The following is a 17,697-nucleotide window of genomic DNA, read 5'->3' on the forward strand; positions in this document are numbered from 1 at the left end:
CCTCCTTACTTAATTTGCACACACTGTCTACAGATTTTTATATTTTGTTATTGACTGTATGTTTGTTTATCACATGTGTAACTCTGTGTTGTTTTTGTCTCATTGATTTGCTTTATCTTGACCAGGTCGCAGTTGTAAATGAAAACTTGTTCTCAACTGGCATACCTGGTTAAATAAAGGTGAAATATATATTTTTTAATGAATGACCCTTTTACAGCACCTTGAAAATGGCTGAATGAAGCGAAAACAAAACTGTGTGGCACCAAAGTTGTTCCGAATGACAAACAGACCTGCCCAAAGCCGTCACTTGTCACTTAATAGTACCCAACTAGTTCTGGCTTTCGTGTATCTAAAGGACTGATCCTGCAGAGTAGTGTTCCAATAACACTTCAAGTAAAGTGATACCAAACATTTTCTCCAGTGGAGAGTTTATAACACTAGTACAGAAAACACAATCATAGCTATATTTACATATATGATATAGAGTGGGGTCTGAAATTATAGACAACCTCAATAAAGATAAGCAATAATGACTGTATAAAATAAATACTTCAAATACTGAGCTACAGTGCATTTAGAAAGTATTCAGACCCCTTGACATTTTCAAAAGGTTGTCAAGTTAAAGTCTTACTCTAAAATGGATTAAATAATTTTTTTCCTCATCAATGTACACATAATATCCCATAATGACATAGCAAAAACAAGTTTTTCACATTTTGCAAATGTACATAAAAAAAGTTACTGAAATATGACATTTACATAAGTATTCAGACCCTTTACTCAGTACTTTGTTGAAGCAACTTTGGCATCGATTACAGCCTCAAGTCTTTTGGGGTATGATGCTACAAGCTCGGCACACCTGTATTTGGTGAGTTTCTCCCCATAGCACAGTTATTTTCAGGTCTCTAACAAAGAGATTTTCGATCAAGTTCAAGTCTCAGCTCTGGCTGGGCCACTCAAGGACATTCAGAGACTTGTCCCGAAGCCACTCCTGTGTTGTTTTGGCTGTGTGCTTAGGTTGTTGTCCTGTTGGAAGGTGAACCTTCGCCCCAGTCTGAGATCCTGAGCGCTCTGGAACAGGTTTACATCAAGGATCTCTCTGTACTTTCCTCCGTTCATCTTTCCCTCGATCCTGACTAGTCTCCCAGTCCCTGCCACTGAAAAATATCCCGACAGCGTGATGCTGGCACCACCATGCTTCACCATAGGGATGGTGCCAGGTTTCCTCTAGACATGAAACTGAGCATTCAGGCCAAAGTGTTCAATCTTGGTTTCATCTGACCAGAGAATCTTGTTCATGGTCTGAGAGTCCTTTAGGTTTCTTTTGGCAAACTCCAAGCGGACTGTCATGCCCCTTTTACTGAGGAGTGGCTTCCGTCTGGCCACTCTACCATAAAGGCCTCATTTGTGGAGCGCTGCGGAGATGGTTGTCCTTCTGGAAGGTTCTCCCATCTCCACACAAGAACTGTATCAGAGTGACCATCGGGTTCTTGGTTACTTTCCTTGCCAAGGCCCTTCTCCCCCGATTGCTCAGTTTGGCTGGGGGGACAGCTCTAGGAAGTCTTGGTGGTTCCAAACTTCTTCCATTTAAGAATGATTGAGGCCAGTGTGTTCTTGGGGACCTTCAATGCTGGACACATTTTTTGGTATCCTTTCCCAGATCTGTGCCTTGACGCAATCCTGTCTCGGAGCTCTACGGCAATTCCTTCAACCTCATGGCCTGGTTTTTGCTCTGACATGCACTGTCAACTGTGGGATTTATATAGACAGGTGTGTGTCTTTCCAAATCATGTACAATCAATTGAATTTACCACAGGCGTAGTCCAAGTTTAAGAAACATCAAGGATAATCAATGGAAACAGGATGCACCTGAGCTCAATTTCGAGTCTTAAAGCAAAGGGTCTGAAAGCGTATGTAAACAAGGTATCTGTTTCATTAAAACTTATTTGGGACTGGGGGCAGTATTGAGTAGCTTGGATAAAAGGTGCCCAGAGGAAATTGCCTGCTACTCAGGCCTAAAAGCTAGAATGTGCAAATAATTAGTAGATTTGGAAAGAAAACACTCTGAGGTTTCTAAAACTGTTTGAATGATGTCTGAGTACAACAGAACTCATATGGCAGGCAAAAACCTGAGAAAAAATCCAACCAGGAAGTGGGAAATCTGAGGTTTGTAGTTTTTCATTGCCTATCGAATATACAGTATCTATGGGGTCATATTGCACTTCCTAAGGCTTCCACTAGATGGCAACAGTCTTTAGAACCTTGTTTGAGGCTTCTACTATGAAGGGGGCGAGAAAGAGAGCTCTTTCAATCAGGTGTTTGCCATGAGCTGATCACGCGCGCTCCCATGAGAGCGACCTGCGTTCCATTGCATTTCTAAAGACAAAGGAATTCTCCGGTTGGAATATTATTGAAGATTTATGTTAAAAGCATCCTAAAGATTCATTACATCATTTGACATGTTTCCACGAACTGTATTGGGACTTTTTGACTTGTCGCCTGGACCTAGTGCTCGTGCCACATGATTTTGGATTACTGGACTAAACGCGCAAACAAAAAGGAGGTATTTGGACATAAATTGACTTTTTCAAACAAAACAAACATTTATTGTGGAATTGGGATTCCTGGGAGTGCATTCTGATGAATATCATCAAAGGTAAGCGAATATTTACAATGCTATTTCTGACTTCTGTTGACTCCACAACATGGCGGATATCTGTATGGCTTATTTTTGTGTCTCAGCGCCGTACTCAGATTATTGCATGGTGTGCTTTTTCCATAAAGTTTTTTTAATCTGACAAAGCGGTTGCATTAACGTCTCTGGGATATGTGGGACAGTAGCGTCCCACCTCGCCTACAGCCAGTGAAATTGCAGGGCGCCATATTCAAAACAACAGAAATCCCATAATTAAAATTAAAGTATTTTACACCATTTTAAAGATGAACTTGTTGTACATACAGCCACATTGTCCGATTTCAGAAAGGCTTTACGACGAAAGCACACCAAACGATTATGTTTGGTCAGCACGTAGTCACAGAAAAATACAGCCATTTTTCCAGCCAAAGAGAGGAGTCACAAAAAGCAGAAATAGAGATAAAATTCATCACTAACCTTTGATGATCTTCATCAGATGACACTATAGGACTTCATGTTACACAATACATGTATGTTTTGTTCGATAAAATCAATATTGATATCCAAAAATCTGAGTTTACATTGGTGCGTTATGTTCAGTAGTTCCAAAACATCCGGTGATTTTGCAGAGAGCCACATCAATTTACAGAAATACTCATAATAAACATTGCTAAAAGATACAAGTGTTATGCATGGAATTTTAGATCCACTTCACCTTAAAAATGTTTATACATTTGCTAACATTTCTAAAAAACGGTTTTCACTTTGTCATTATGGGGTATTGCGTTTAGATTGATGAGGAAAAATAATAAGGCGGAATAATATTTATATAGATTTTTTTAAACAAGTAATACTTATTATCCTCAAAAAGGTATGAGTCAAAATTGTTGACACCCCTAATGATTCTTATAAAATAAAGTAGTCACAAGTTTAGTACACACAAGTTTAGTACTTGGTCCCATATTCCTAGCACGGATTGACTACATCAAGCTTGAGACTACTTTGTTGGATTCATTTGCGGTTCGTTTTGGTTGTGTTTCAGATTATCTTGTGCCCTATAGAAATTTATGGTAAATAAGTGTTATTATATAACTGTTATTTTGGGGTCACTTTTATTACAAATAAGAATATACTTCTAAACACCCTTACATTAATGTGTTACCATGACTACAGATAATCCTGAGTGAAACATAAATAATGAGTGAGAAAGTTATAGGGTCAAAGATCATACGCCCAAGACATACTAACCTCTATCCATTAGCAATAACAGGAAGTTTGCATAAAGTTTGTTAGAATCTTATTCAAAATTATTCACAGCTGTAATGGCTTCCAAAGTTGCTTCCACCAGGTATTAACTCTAAGACATCAAGAAGAAAAAAAAGTATTTAAAGTATTTATTAGGAAAATGTTCTAGAATTATCTTTGACTTTTAAAATTTAGAAGGTTGGGTAGATCTGTAGGATTTTTTTATTATTATTCACCATAATTGGCAAATAAATTCATTAAAAATCCTACAATATGATTTTCTGGATTTTTTTTTCTCATTTTGTCTGTCATAGTTGAAGTGTACCTATGATGAAAATTACAGGCCTCTCTCATCTTTTTTAAGTGGGAGAACTTGCACAATTGTTGGCTGACTAAATACTTTTTTGCCCCACTGTATTTCGTTTCCTTTTCTGTTGTTTTATCTCGAGCTCCATACCCACTGCCCAACCATCCATCAGTTGTTTTAACTCAAGTTCCATATCCACTTCCATCTTCTCACTCGTTCTTCAACGTCCTCCTCCTCAACCCCTGCACTATCGCCCTCCTTTGTCTCCACCATGAAACATTTTAGAACGCCATTTACCCATTGTGTTTCTGGAGTGATATTTGGCTGTGTACAAGCTAGCAAGCGTGAAATGAAGTAGCTAGCCAGAATGATGTTTGTTTTGAGAAAAGTCAGCTAACCTAGCTACCATCTAGTTCAATTTCTCTCAGGATTATGAAGGCAGCAAATTGGCAGCAAATTGTTTACAAAATTAGCATATTATTGACCTAAAAGGTTAGCTGTGTTAGCCCAGTCTTTAGCTTATCCAGGGTCAATGATACATAGAGCAACCATGTACTGTCTATCTATGGGAACAGCAGCAACCTTTTTGAAAGCATCATTGCTAAAAATGAATTAAGTAAATTATAATGAACATCATATGTTACCTGTAAAGCCTAATTGACATCTCCTTATTTTCATTTTGTACCTAAATTACAATGGTTGGATATGCTGTGAGAATTTTTTCTCCCAGTGCTGCTGACAACTATTTTGGTCTGCTCATACAGGAGTAATAAAGGCCCAGTGCACTACTTTTGTGAACATTTGTTATACTTACACATTTTTTATAATATTTTTTAAAATTCTGATTTATCAGGGTGTGCTGGAGCACCCTCAGCACTCCTACTTCCACATGACTCTCGCATAGAACACAGAACAAGCCGACTAGGTAAATAGGTAAACTATTGTACTATGGGGATGTCTGATTTAGTTTTAATAACAACATGACATGGCAAGAATAGTATCACTGGAAAGTTACATCCTGAGTAAAAAAGTAGAGGCATTGAATTATTTTGCCAGCAGCTAGAGTAGGCTACACACCGCTGTTTGAGTTGAGCACCGCGATGGAGCGGATTACAGACTATTTCATTCCCTTCATCTGAACATCAGAGTGTCAGCAATAATCATGCATGTCAGTTCAGTGCACACTGCGTAACCAAGAAAATAAAGTATTTGAGAATACATTTATTTGGAAATATATTTCGTTGAACCCCTATCCACCAGGAGATTTTTATTGTGGATCTAAATCCATATAGCTGAAATTAATCGCAGTGACGGAGAACCCCTTTTCTGAATTACCTTGTAAAAGCCTAACACTAAGATCGTATTTTATAATTTAGCTAGTCATGTCGGCAACATAACAAGCTTTGAAATGATGCCCACCTGACCCAGATTGCGATTTATAATGGAAAAATGTTGGATTGCGTAAACAACAACAGTAATTGTATGATGGTGGGGATGCAGGGCTGTGTTCCAAACAAAACAAGTCTGCTTGCTGTAGTTCCTCAGCAGCAGAGCTAAAAAAAAAAAAAAAAGCACCTTATAGTTGAAGACTCTTCTTTGAGTCATAAAATTGCATTGAAATTACTAGGAACTGTGTAATGCTATTAATTATTTTTTCTCATTTTGCACCTACCCCAAATTTTGAAAGAATATTCTTATCATGTTACTGAATGTATCCAGAGTATTTTTTTAAATTAGTTATCAACAAATGCAGTGAAAAGTTGAAAAGTTAAGTAAATGTAATATGCACTTAAAATCAACAGCGTCCTCACCTTTAGTATAATAAATACACACAAATATCATACCCCCAGAGGTAAGCATTTTTTTTTTTTTTGGGGGTAATATTTGTGCATCTAACTTTTTACTCATCATTATTTACAAATTATTCAGGATTATCTGTAATCATGGTCGTATTAACATGTATGTAGAAGTGTTTATAAACACATTATATTCTTATTTACAATAAAAGTGACTCCAATGACAAAATTCATTATTGACCATACATTTCTATTCGGCACAAAATAATCTAAAACAACCAAAGCAAACAGCAAATGCATCCAACAAGTTTGTAGAGTCACAAGCTTGATGTTAACAGTGCTAGGAATATGGGACCAAAACTAAACTTTTAACTACTTCAATACACAGCAGTGAATTTGTCACAATACTTGTGGTCCAATAAAATGGAGGGACGATGTATAACAAGTGCTTTGGTTTCTAAACAGTTCACCCAATATGGATGAAAATACCTTCAAATTATATCTGTCAGTCTGCACTATAACGTCATAGTCGTTGTATCATTTCAAATCCAAAGTGTGGGTGTACAGAGGTAAAACCAAAAATGTGTAACTGTCCCAATACTATTGGAGCTCACTCTATTGTAATTATGCGATAGCCACACCCATGCCCAATGTCTTTCCTTTAGGTGGCAGTTTGCACAAAATAAAAATGACTTTTGGAAAGAAAACACTGACGTTTCCAAAACTGCAAAGATATTGTCTGTGAGTGCCACAGAACTAATGCTACAGGCGAAACCAAGATTAAATTTCATACAGGAAGTGCTCCAGATTTTGAATGCGCTGTGTTCCAATGTCTCCTTATATGGCTGTGTATGGGTCACGAATGAGCTTAGACTTTCAGTCGTTTCCCCAAGGTGTCGACAGCATTGTGACGTATTTGTAGGCAAATCATTGGAAGATTGACCTTAAGAGACTACATCTACCAGGTGGCCGCTTGGTGTCCTCCGTTGCAATTATTGCGTAATCTCCAGCTGCGTGTATTTTTCATTTGCGTCGAGGAGAAACACAGCTGCCACGAATGATTTATCGTCGAATAGATATGAGAAAAACACCTTGAGGATTGATTCTAAACAACGTTTGCCATGTTTCTGTCGATATTATGGAGTTAATTTGGTAAAAAGTTCAGCGTTGTAGAGACTGCATTTTCAGATTTTTTTCTTAGCCAAATGTGATGAACAAAATGGAGCGATTTCTCCAACACAAATAATCTTTTTGGAAAAAATGAACATTTGCTGTCTAACTGAGAGTCCCCTCATTGAAAACATCCGAAGTTCTTCAAAGGTAAATTATTTTATTTGAATGCTTTTCTTGTTTTTGTGAACATGTTGCCTGCTGAATGCTAGGCTTAATGCTATGCTAGCTATCAATACTCTTACACAAATGCTTGTGTAGCTATGGTTGAAAAGCATATTTTGAAAATCTGAGATGACAGTGTTGTTAACAAAAGGTTAAGCTTGTGAGTGAATATATTTATTTCATTTGCGATTTTCATGAATAGTTAACGTTGCGTTATGGTAATGAGCTTGAGGCTACAATTACGCTCCCGGATACGGGATTGCTCGACGCAAGAAGTTAAAGGATTTTACATTTGGCCCCATAGATTTGTGTATGTAGGTAAGCGTTTGCCAGTAGAATTTCAGAACACTTTTTAGATTGCAGATAGATTGTAGCTTCCATCAATATAATGGTCTGCATCATTTCCAATCCCCCACATATTTCTTTGTAAATACATACTACCGGTGAAAAGTTTTAGAACACCTACTCATTCAAAGGTTTTTCTCTATTTTTACTATTTTCTACATAGTAGTAGAATAATAGTGAAGACATCAAAACTATGAAATCATGTACTAACAAAAAAAGTGTTATACAAATCAAAATACATTTTATATTTGAGATTCTTCAAAGTAGCCACCCTTTGCCTGGATGACAGCTTTGCACACTCTCGGCATTGTTCAAGTGCTTGTTCAATGAACCATAAACAATGAATGAATATGCACCTGTGGAACGGTCATTACAACACTAAACAGCTTACAGACAGAAGGCAATTAAGGTCACAGTTATGAAACTTAGGACACCAAAAGAGGCCTTTCTACTGACTCTGAAAAACACCAAAAGAAAGATGCCCAGGGTCCCTGCTCATCTGCGTGAACGTGCCTTAGGCATGCTGCAAGGAGGCATGAGGACTGCAGATGTAGCCAGGGCAATAAATTGCAATGTCCGTACTGTGAGACGCCTAAGACAGCGAGGACAGCTAATCATCCTCGCAGTGGCAGACCACGTGTAACAACATCTGCACGGGATCGGTACATCCGAACATCACACCTGCGGGACAGGTACAGGATGGCAACAACAACTGCCCGAGTTACACCAGGAATGCACAATCCCTCCATCAGTGCTCAGACTGTCCACAATAGGCTGAGAGAGACTGGACTGAGGGATGGTAGGCCTGTTTTAAGGCAGGTCCTCACCAGACATCCCCGGCAACAATGTTGGGCACAAACCCACCGTCGCTGGACCAGACAGGACTGGCAAAAAGTGCTCTTCACTGACAAGTCGCGGTTTTGTCTCACCAGGGGTGATGGTTGGATTTGCGTTTGTTGTTGAAGGAATGAGCGTTTCACCGAGGCCTGTACTCTGGAGCAGGATCGATTTGGAGGTGGAGGTTTTGTCATGGTCTGGGGCGATATGTCACAGCATCATCGGACTGAGCTTGTTGTCATTGCAGGCAATCTCAACGCTGTGTGTTACAGGGAAGACATCCTCCTCCCTCATGTGGTACCCTTCCTGCAGGCTCATCCTGACCCTCCAGCATGGCCAGCCACTCCTGCAAGACAGAATGTGGCCACACCAGATACTGACTTACTTTTGATTTTGACCACCCCTTTGTTCAGGGACACGTTATTACATTTCTGGAAGTTAAGTTTCTGTGGAACTTGTTCAGTTTGTCTCAGTTGTTCAATCTTGTCATGTTCATACAAATATTTACACGTTAAATTTGCTGAAAATAAACTCAGTTGACTGTGAGAGGACGTCAATTTTTTTGCTGAGTTTATATGGCAAAGTTGTGATTTTTTTGGTCCTTAAATTAAACTGGTATACTTTTTTCATTCATCACTATTTTATTTAATCAATTTTGGTCTTTAATGCAGGGCCGGCAATTCCTTACTTTTCCCTCTTCCACTTGCCTCTTCCGTATTTTCAGTAATGCTGCAATTAGTTGGTTGTAATTTTGGGTAGAGCAGACATTTCCATATTAGTTAGCTGTATGTGTGACATAACTTGACAAGTCCTATTTATGATATCCTTTACAAAAATTATACCTTTTTTTTAGTTTAAGCACAATATTTGTTGCATTATTTGTTCTGTGTTTTCTGGTGGATTAAACTGAAATTTCAACCAACTTTCTATGGCTTGTTTTTAAAATAGCAATATTTTGTAGATTATTTCATTTTCAAATAACCGAAAGTAAGAGGTTATGAACTGAATAAAGGGAAAAAGTCCTTTCTTGAACATTGGGTGAGACATTCTTATTAATTTGCTAGAGAACCAGTTCGGATTTAAGTATAACTTTTGTATGACTGACGTCTTCAGTGAGAAGTCCACCGCTTTAATACTTAAGAATTTCAGCTCTCCAAATTCATATTCTAAAATTAGGCCCCTTTAAATTTTGTCTTCCTTGCCATTTCAAATAAAATGTAATATTTTTAGCACATATAATTAATAAAACAGGTATAAGCAAGACCATACGCAAACAGGTAAACTGGGACATGACTAAAGAGTTAATCGGGGTGATTTTTCCATAGGCAGACAGGTTTTTCCTTTCCAAGGAGGCAAGATCTTATCTATCTTTGCTACCTTTCTATTAAGATAATTTCTCTCTTTCGGGATATGTATACCGAGTATGTCCACATCACCATAAGAACATTTTATTGGTAAACTACACGATAATGTAAAAGTTGTATTATTTTGTGATCCAATACATAATATAGTACAATTTATTATAATTTGGTTGTAATCCAGAGAGGTTAGAAAAACTAGATAATCTATGAGGGATCCAAAATATGGATTTAAAAGATATCAGCCTACAATTACATTTATTTTAATGCCCTGGATATCTAACCCTTTGATATTATTGTTGGATCGGTTGGATATAAATAACTAACATTTCGATGGCAATAATAAATAGATATGCCGATAGTGGACAACCTTGTTTTACTCCGACACTTTGAGAAGTAGCCATTATTTACTATACATAACTTTAACCCATTTTATAAGCGATTCTCAAAAATGTAAATATGCCAAGCATTTATATATAAACTCCAGTAGAACTTTATCAAAAGCCTTTTCAAAGTGAGCTATGAATACCAGGCCTGGTTTTCCATGTTTTTCATTAGTGTTCTATTGTTTCCAGTACTTACATTATCTCCAAAATATCGTCCATGTAAAAAACATGTCTGATTAGGATGAATAATATCCGACAACACCTTGTTAATTCTATGTGCTACGCATTTTGCATCATAACACAGAAGTGTAAGAGGTCTCAATTTTTTTTAACGGACTAGATCTTTATATTTACCACTTGCACCCTGTTTCAGTAAAAACGAGTGGTTAAAACATGCTAATAACAGTCCTCTGAGTATATCGAAAAAAGGATTGGTACAGTTCCTTGCAAAAACTATTCACCCCCATGGCGGTTTTCTTATTTTGTTGCATTACAACCTGTAATTTAAATAGATTTTTATTTGGATTTCATGTAATGGACATACACAAAATAGTCCAAATTTGTGAAGTGAAAAAAATAAATAAAAATGTTTCAAAACATTCTAGAAAAAAATAATAATGGAAAAGTGGTGCGTACATATGTATTCACCCCCTTTGCTATGAAGCCCCTGAATAAGATCTGGTGCAACCAATTACCTTCAGAAGACACATAATTACTTAAATAAAGTCCACCTGTGTGCAATCTAAGTGTCAAATGATCTGTCATATGATCTCAGTATATATACACACCTGTTCTGAAGGGCCCCAGAGTCGGCAACACCCACCTAAGCAAGGGGCACCACCAAGCAAGTGGCACGGTGAAGACCAAGGAGCTCTCCAAACAGGTCAGGGACAAAGTTGTGGAGAAGTAACAGATCAGGGTTGGGTTATAAAAAAATATCAGAAACTTTGAACATCCCACGGAGCACCATTATATCCATTATTAAAAAATTGAAAGAATATGGCACACCAACAAACCTGCCAAGATAGGGCCGCCCAACAAAAATTATAGAACAAGCAAGGCAAGGAGGGCATTAATCCGAGGCAACAAAGAGACCAAAGATAACTCTGAAGGAGCTGCAAAGATCCACAGCTGAGATTGGAGTATCTGTCCATAGGACCACTTTAAGCCATACACTCCACAGAGCAGGGCTTTACAGAAGAGTGTCCAGTCAATAATAAGCAAACATGTTTGATGTTCACCAAAAGGCATGTGGGAGACTCCCCAAAAATATATAAGAAGGTACTCTGGTCAGATAAGACTAAAACTGAGATTTTTGGCAAACCCAGCATCATGCTGTGGGGATGTTTTTCATTGGCAGGGACTGGGAAACTGGTCAGAATTGAAGGAATGATGGAAGGAGCTAAATACAGGGAAATTCTTGAGGGAAACCTGTTTCAGTCTTCCAGAGATTTGAGACTGGGGCAGAGGTTCACCTTCCAGCAGGACAATGATCCTAAGCATAATGTTAAAGCAACACTCGACTGGTTTAAGGGAAAACATTTAAATGTCTTGGAATGGCCTAGTCAAAGCTCAGACCTCAATCCAATTGAGAATCAGTGATATGACTTAAAGATTGCTGTACACCAGCAGAACCCATCCAACTTGAAGGAGCTGGAGTAGTTTTGCCTTGAATAATGGGCAAAAATCCCAGTGGATAGATGTGCCAAGCTTATATAGACATACCCCAGGAGACTTGCAGCTGTAATTGCTACAAAAGGTGTCTCTACAAAGTATTTACTTCGGGGGGGTGAATAGTTATGCACGCTCAAGTTCAGTTTTTTTGTATTTTTTCTTGTTAATTTCACAATAAAAAAATATTTGGATCTTCAAGTGCTAGAAATGTTGTGTAAATCAAATGATACAACCCCCCCGCCCCCCAAAATCTATTTTAATTCCAGGTTGTAAGGCAACAAAATAGGAAAAATGTCAAGGGGGTGAATACTTTTGCAAGCCACTGTATACCTCCACAGGTATGCCATCCAGCCCTGGAGTTTTGCCAGCTTTAATTGCATCAAGAAGTTCCTCCTCTGAAATTTGACCTTCACATGAGTCATAGTGGATATGGAGGAGACTGAAATGAAAACATGCTTAAAATACTTAACTTCCTCTTTCAAAATATTGTTTGGTGAATCATGGGTGACTCCGTCATTTCATAACACTTTCCGTATTGACTGAATTGAAACATAATTGACCGCAACTCTGTTAGTATGGTAGTTATTATGCCAGTTCTCATGGTTACCAGTGGATGTAGCATGATATGTGTAGTGGGTTTGGGGAATAGACAGTGATCTGACCTGGGGCAAAGTTGGTCTTGCCGTAGAAGCGGACCACCCCGGTTCTCTGGCCCACCACCAACACCCTCTCCCCTAGGCGCACCTCGGGCCCGTCACACACGGAGCTACTGGCCGAGGGAGTCCGGCTCCGGGGTACTGGAACATGGGAGGGGGAGAGAGAATATTAATGCTTTTACCAACACCGTAAGCAGCTGTAACATCAGGGAAGCCATTCAAATAATCACCATCATGTTCACTAATGCCACCATCATAATTATGACTTATTATTCAAGCACCTTCCTGGACATAATAATAATAGTCACTTCAGCTCTCAACATTACCATGGCCTCAAGGTCAATACTAAAGTAATTATCGGCTATACTGCGCAAGAGCTTACTAATCGATGTGACTCTCAATTGTCAATGTAACGAACTAATAATTGGATCAGAGAGCGAAATGAAGGCTCCTCTACGACTTTAAACTGGTTCCACCATATAAGGTACATGGATATCACTCAAAGCAACGTAGGTGCATTTCATTGGTTTGAAATTATGACACGAGAGTGCAGTACCAATGAGGCTGGGGCTGGGATTAGACCGGGTCGGCGGGGGCATGGTTTTGGAGCTGGGCTGAAGCCGTTCCCGCCGCTGTCGTGGAGGCCGTTGTCGTGGAAATGGCCGAGGTTGCACGGTCAGGCCATGTCTGGAGTCCAGGGAGGATGAAGAGGAAGAGAGGGAACGAGAGAGAGCACCTGGGGGAGGAAAATAAGGAGTGGACAGTTAGCGACGAGGTAAAAGTTCATAATTCACCATAAGCAAAATAATATAAATGGGAAAAACAAGATATGCGATCAGAAGACAATGTGTAGATGAATGTGGTAAGGCCTTGAGGAAAACTACCAGAAATCAGTCACTGCACACCACTTTGATCAAGCAGTGCATCAAGCTTCCAACCGAAGCTTGCAAGACACGTACAGAGGAAGTGCTCTTTCTCTACACCCTAAATCACACAGCAGGGTGTGTGCCTACAATCTTAATACCAAACCATCCATTTCTATCATGTCTGCCATGAGATCTATATCATTCCCTGGGTCCCATGAAGCACGCAATTCAGAGCCTGCTTAAATGCATCGACATTGTATCAATTTTATCGTTGTCCCTAAACCGGTACGGTTGTGGCTAAATATGCGATAATGTGATTAGAATGATATTGTAAACAACAGCCAACTTTCCGGAACATAGACATGTTTTATATGGGCAGAAAACTTATATTGATATTAATCTAACTGCACTGTCCAATTTACAGTATCTATTACAGCGAAAATTGCACAACAATAAAACATTTTATCACAGCAACTGGTTTGATACATTCACCTCTGAAGGTAAATAATGTACTTACATTCAGTAATCTTGCTCTGATTTGTCATCCTGAGGGTCCCAGAGATAAAATTAAACATAGGTTTCAAAAAAGAAAGGAGGACCAAGGCACTCTTCATATAATTAATTAAAATGCCTTTATTTGTATGACGTGTTCAAAGGATGTATCAAAATCCCGTTAGCGGGATCGTTTTGACAACATCCGGTGAAATGGCAGAGCACCAAATTCAAATAAAATTATTATAAATATTTAACTTTCATACAATCACAAGTGCAATACAGCAAAATAAAGCTTAACTTCTTGTTAATCCAGCCACCGTGTCAGATTTCAAAAAGGCTTTACGGCGAAAGCAAACCATGCTATTATCTGAGGACAGCACCCCAACAAACAAACACATGACAATCATATTTCAACCCGCCAGGCGCAACACAAAACTCAGAAATAACAATATAATTAATGTCTTACCTTTGAAGATCTTCTTCTGTTGGCACTCCAATATGTCCCATAAACATCACAAATGGTCCTTTTGTTCGATTAATTCCATCGTTATATCCCCAAAGTGTCAATTTATTTGGCGCGTTTGATTCAGAAAGAACACTGGTTCCAACTCGCCCAACATGACTACAAATTATCTAATAAATTACCTGTGATCTTGGACCAAACATTTCAAACAACTTTCCAAATCCAACTTTAGGTATTTTAAAAAGTAGATAACAGATCAAATTTAAAATGGGATAATCTGTGTTCAATAGCAGATAAAATCAAAGTGAAGAGAGCTTCAGGTCACGCACCCCAAACAAAAGAGTCCAGTTGGCTCGACTCCCAGAAAGGAAAGGGCTACTTCTTCATTACTCAAAGGAAAAACATCAACCAATTTCTAAAGAATGATGCAAGCATATTTCTATTAAAACGGGCTTGCCATTGAAAACAGATTGACCTCAAAAATGTTTTCCCTGGATGTATTGTGCTCGGGGTTTCGCCTGCCAAATCAGTTCTGTTATACTCACAAACATTATTCAAACAGTTTTAGAAACAGTGTCACAGTGTTTTCTATCCAAATCAACTAATAATATGCATATCCTAGCTTCTGGGCCTGAGTAGCAGGCAGTTTACTTTGGGCACGCATTTCATCCGGACGTGAAAATACTGCCCCCTATCCCAGAGAGATTTTAAAAATCAGACGCATTTCAACTGTATGACCGTCAGGGAGTACAAAGAAATGATAATACAATGTCCCCTTTTGAACAGATTTGTCTAATCAGACCCAATTTGAAGAGGGAGTGGTTACAAAATAGATTGGACAACACCTAGTTAGCAAAACTATACACATTAAAAAGTGAAATACTGTAAATATGTTATCAAAAAAATTCAACTCCAAGCTACAAGCATCAAAACGCCTGGAAAGGTAGTTCTAACCTTACATATGACTGGGCAAAGTGCCAAGAATAGTAGAGCCATCTATTCCATAGTACACTAGAACACAGCAAACATGGACAACAACAGTCTAAACATACAGTGCCTTGCGAAAGTATTCGGCCCCCTTGAACTTTGCGACCTTTTGCCACATTTCAGGCTTCAAACATAAAGATATAAAACTGTATTTTTTTGTGAAGAATCAACAACAAGTGGGACACAATCATGAAGTGGAACGACATTTATTGGATATTTCAAACTTTTTTAACAAATCAAAAACTGAAAAATTGGGCGAGCAAAATTATTCAGCCCCTTTACTTTCAGTGCAGCAAACTCTCTCCAGAAGTTCAGTGAGGATCTCTGAATGATCCAATGTTGACCTAAATGACTAATGATGATAAATACAATCCACCTGTGTGTAATCAAGTCTCCGTATAAATGCACCTGCACTGTGATAGTCTCAGAGGTCCGTTAAAAGCGCAGAGAGCATCATGAAGAACAAGGAACACACCAGGCAGGTCCGAGATACTGTTGTGAAGAAGTTTAAAGCCGGATTTGGATACAAAAAGATTTCCCAAGCTTTAAACATCCCAAGGAGCACTGTGCAAGCCATAATATTGAAATGGAAGGAGTATCAGACCACTGCAAATCGACCAAGACCTGGCCGTCCCTCTAAACTTTCAGCTCATACAAGGAGAAGACTGATCAGAGATGCAGCCAAGAGGCCCATGATGACTCTGGATGAACTGCAGAGATCTACAGCTGAGGTGGGAGACTCTGTCCATAGGACAACAATCAGTCGTATATTGCACAAATCTGGCCTTTATGGAAGAGTGGCAAGAAGAAAGCCATTTCTTAAAGATATCCATAAAAAGTGTTGTTTAAAGTTTGCCACAAGCCACCTGGGAGAGACACAAAACATGTGGAAGAAGGTGCTCTGGTCAGATGAAACCAAAATTGAACTTTTTGGCAACAATGCAAAACGTTATGTTTGGCGTAAAAGCAACACAGCTCATCACCCTGAACACCATCCCCACTGTCAAACATGGTGGTGGCAGCATCATGGTTTGGGCCTGCTTTTCTTCAGCAGGGACAGGGAAGATGGTTAAAATTGATGGGAAGATGGATGGAGCCAAATACAGGACCATTCTGGAAGAAAACCTGATGGAGTCTGCAAAAGACCTGAGACTGGGACGGAGATTTGTCTTCCAACAAGACAATGATCCAAAACATAATGCAAAATCTACAATGGAATGGTTCAAAAATAAACATATCCAGGTGTTAGAATGGCCAAGTCAAAATCTAGACCTGAATCCAATCGAGAATCTGTGGAAAGAACTGAAAACTTCTGTTCACAAATGCTCTCCATCCAACCTCACTGAGCTCGAGCTGTTTTGCAAGGAGGAATGGGAAAAAATTTCAGTGTCTCGATGTGTAAAACTGATAGAGACATACCCCAAGCGACTTACAGCTGTAATCGCAGCAAAAGGTGGCGCTACAAAGTATTAACTGGGGGCTGAATAATTTTGCACGCCCAATTTTTCAGTTTTTGATTTGTTAAAAAAGTTTGAAATATCCAATAAATGTTGTTCCACTTCATGATTGTGTCCCACTTGTTGTTGATTCTTCACAAAAAAATACAGTTTTATATCTTTATGTTTGAAGCCTGAAATGTGGCAAAAGGTCGCAAAGTTCAAGGGGGCCGAATACTTTCGCAAGGCACTGTAAATTTGAACTCATTGTCTGAAATGTAGCCAATAACCTTAGCTTCTGTGAGGATCTCATTCTATTCCGTTTTTAGGTCCTCATCAATTTTTGGACTATGATTGAACTGCATTCCTCTATGTCTTAGAAAGATTACGTTGTGTTTGGTTAGAGTCAATTTTACCTTTAAACAGATTCTCCACATCAAAATGCACTTTCTTGGCAAGTGTATTTAGTGTGGCATTCTGGACGATGGGACGAAATGTGGACTTGGGCTTAAAAGGTGTTTTTGAGGGCACAGAAACTACCTGACCTGAGACACTGGTGTCTGTAGTTGGATAGATGTTTTGCAAAATAGGTCAATCTTTGAATTTAATGAATTAGTTGAGTATGTGTGTGCAAAGGACAGTCCTTTAGACAAGACCGTTAACACAATCATCAGAAAGGGGTTCTCCAGAAATGTTGATCACAGGCTTGTTCTGGTCCTGCTCCGTGTGGTTGGATTGTCTTGGCTTCTTCCTCCCCCCTCCGTGTTAGCTGCTTCCGCGTCCTCTCCCTCTCTCGTTGAGGAACCTGTGTGGCTCCTCTTCATTGTCTAAAAAATCTTGGGAGGAGCTGGCCTCTGAGTGTCTGGAGTGATGCTC

At 38.9% G+C, this 17,697-nt stretch overlaps 1 protein-coding gene across 5 annotated transcripts in view; it reads right to left on the reverse strand.

Moving 5' to 3' along the window:
* Positions 1-17,697, reverse strand: part of LOC112256430 (CAP-Gly domain-containing linker protein 4) — an 86,192-nt gene that overhangs the window by 32,690 nt on the left and 35,805 nt on the right. For all 5 annotated transcript variants that reach the window (XM_042325568.1, XM_024429693.2, XM_042325571.1 and 2 more), the window contains exons 10-11: positions 13,131-13,310; positions 12,581-12,715 (exon numbers count right to left, since the gene is read on the reverse strand). In XM_042325568.1, coding sequence (XP_042181502.1) covers positions 12,581-12,715; positions 13,131-13,310 — 315 coding nt within the window. The remainder of the gene's footprint in view (positions 1-12,580; positions 12,716-13,130; positions 13,311-17,697) is intronic.

The sequence above is a fragment of the Oncorhynchus tshawytscha genome, linkage group LG08, assembly GCF_018296145.1.
Source record: "Oncorhynchus tshawytscha isolate Ot180627B linkage group LG08, Otsh_v2.0, whole genome shotgun sequence".
Taxonomy (NCBI): domain Eukaryota; kingdom Metazoa; phylum Chordata; class Actinopteri; order Salmoniformes; family Salmonidae; genus Oncorhynchus; species Oncorhynchus tshawytscha.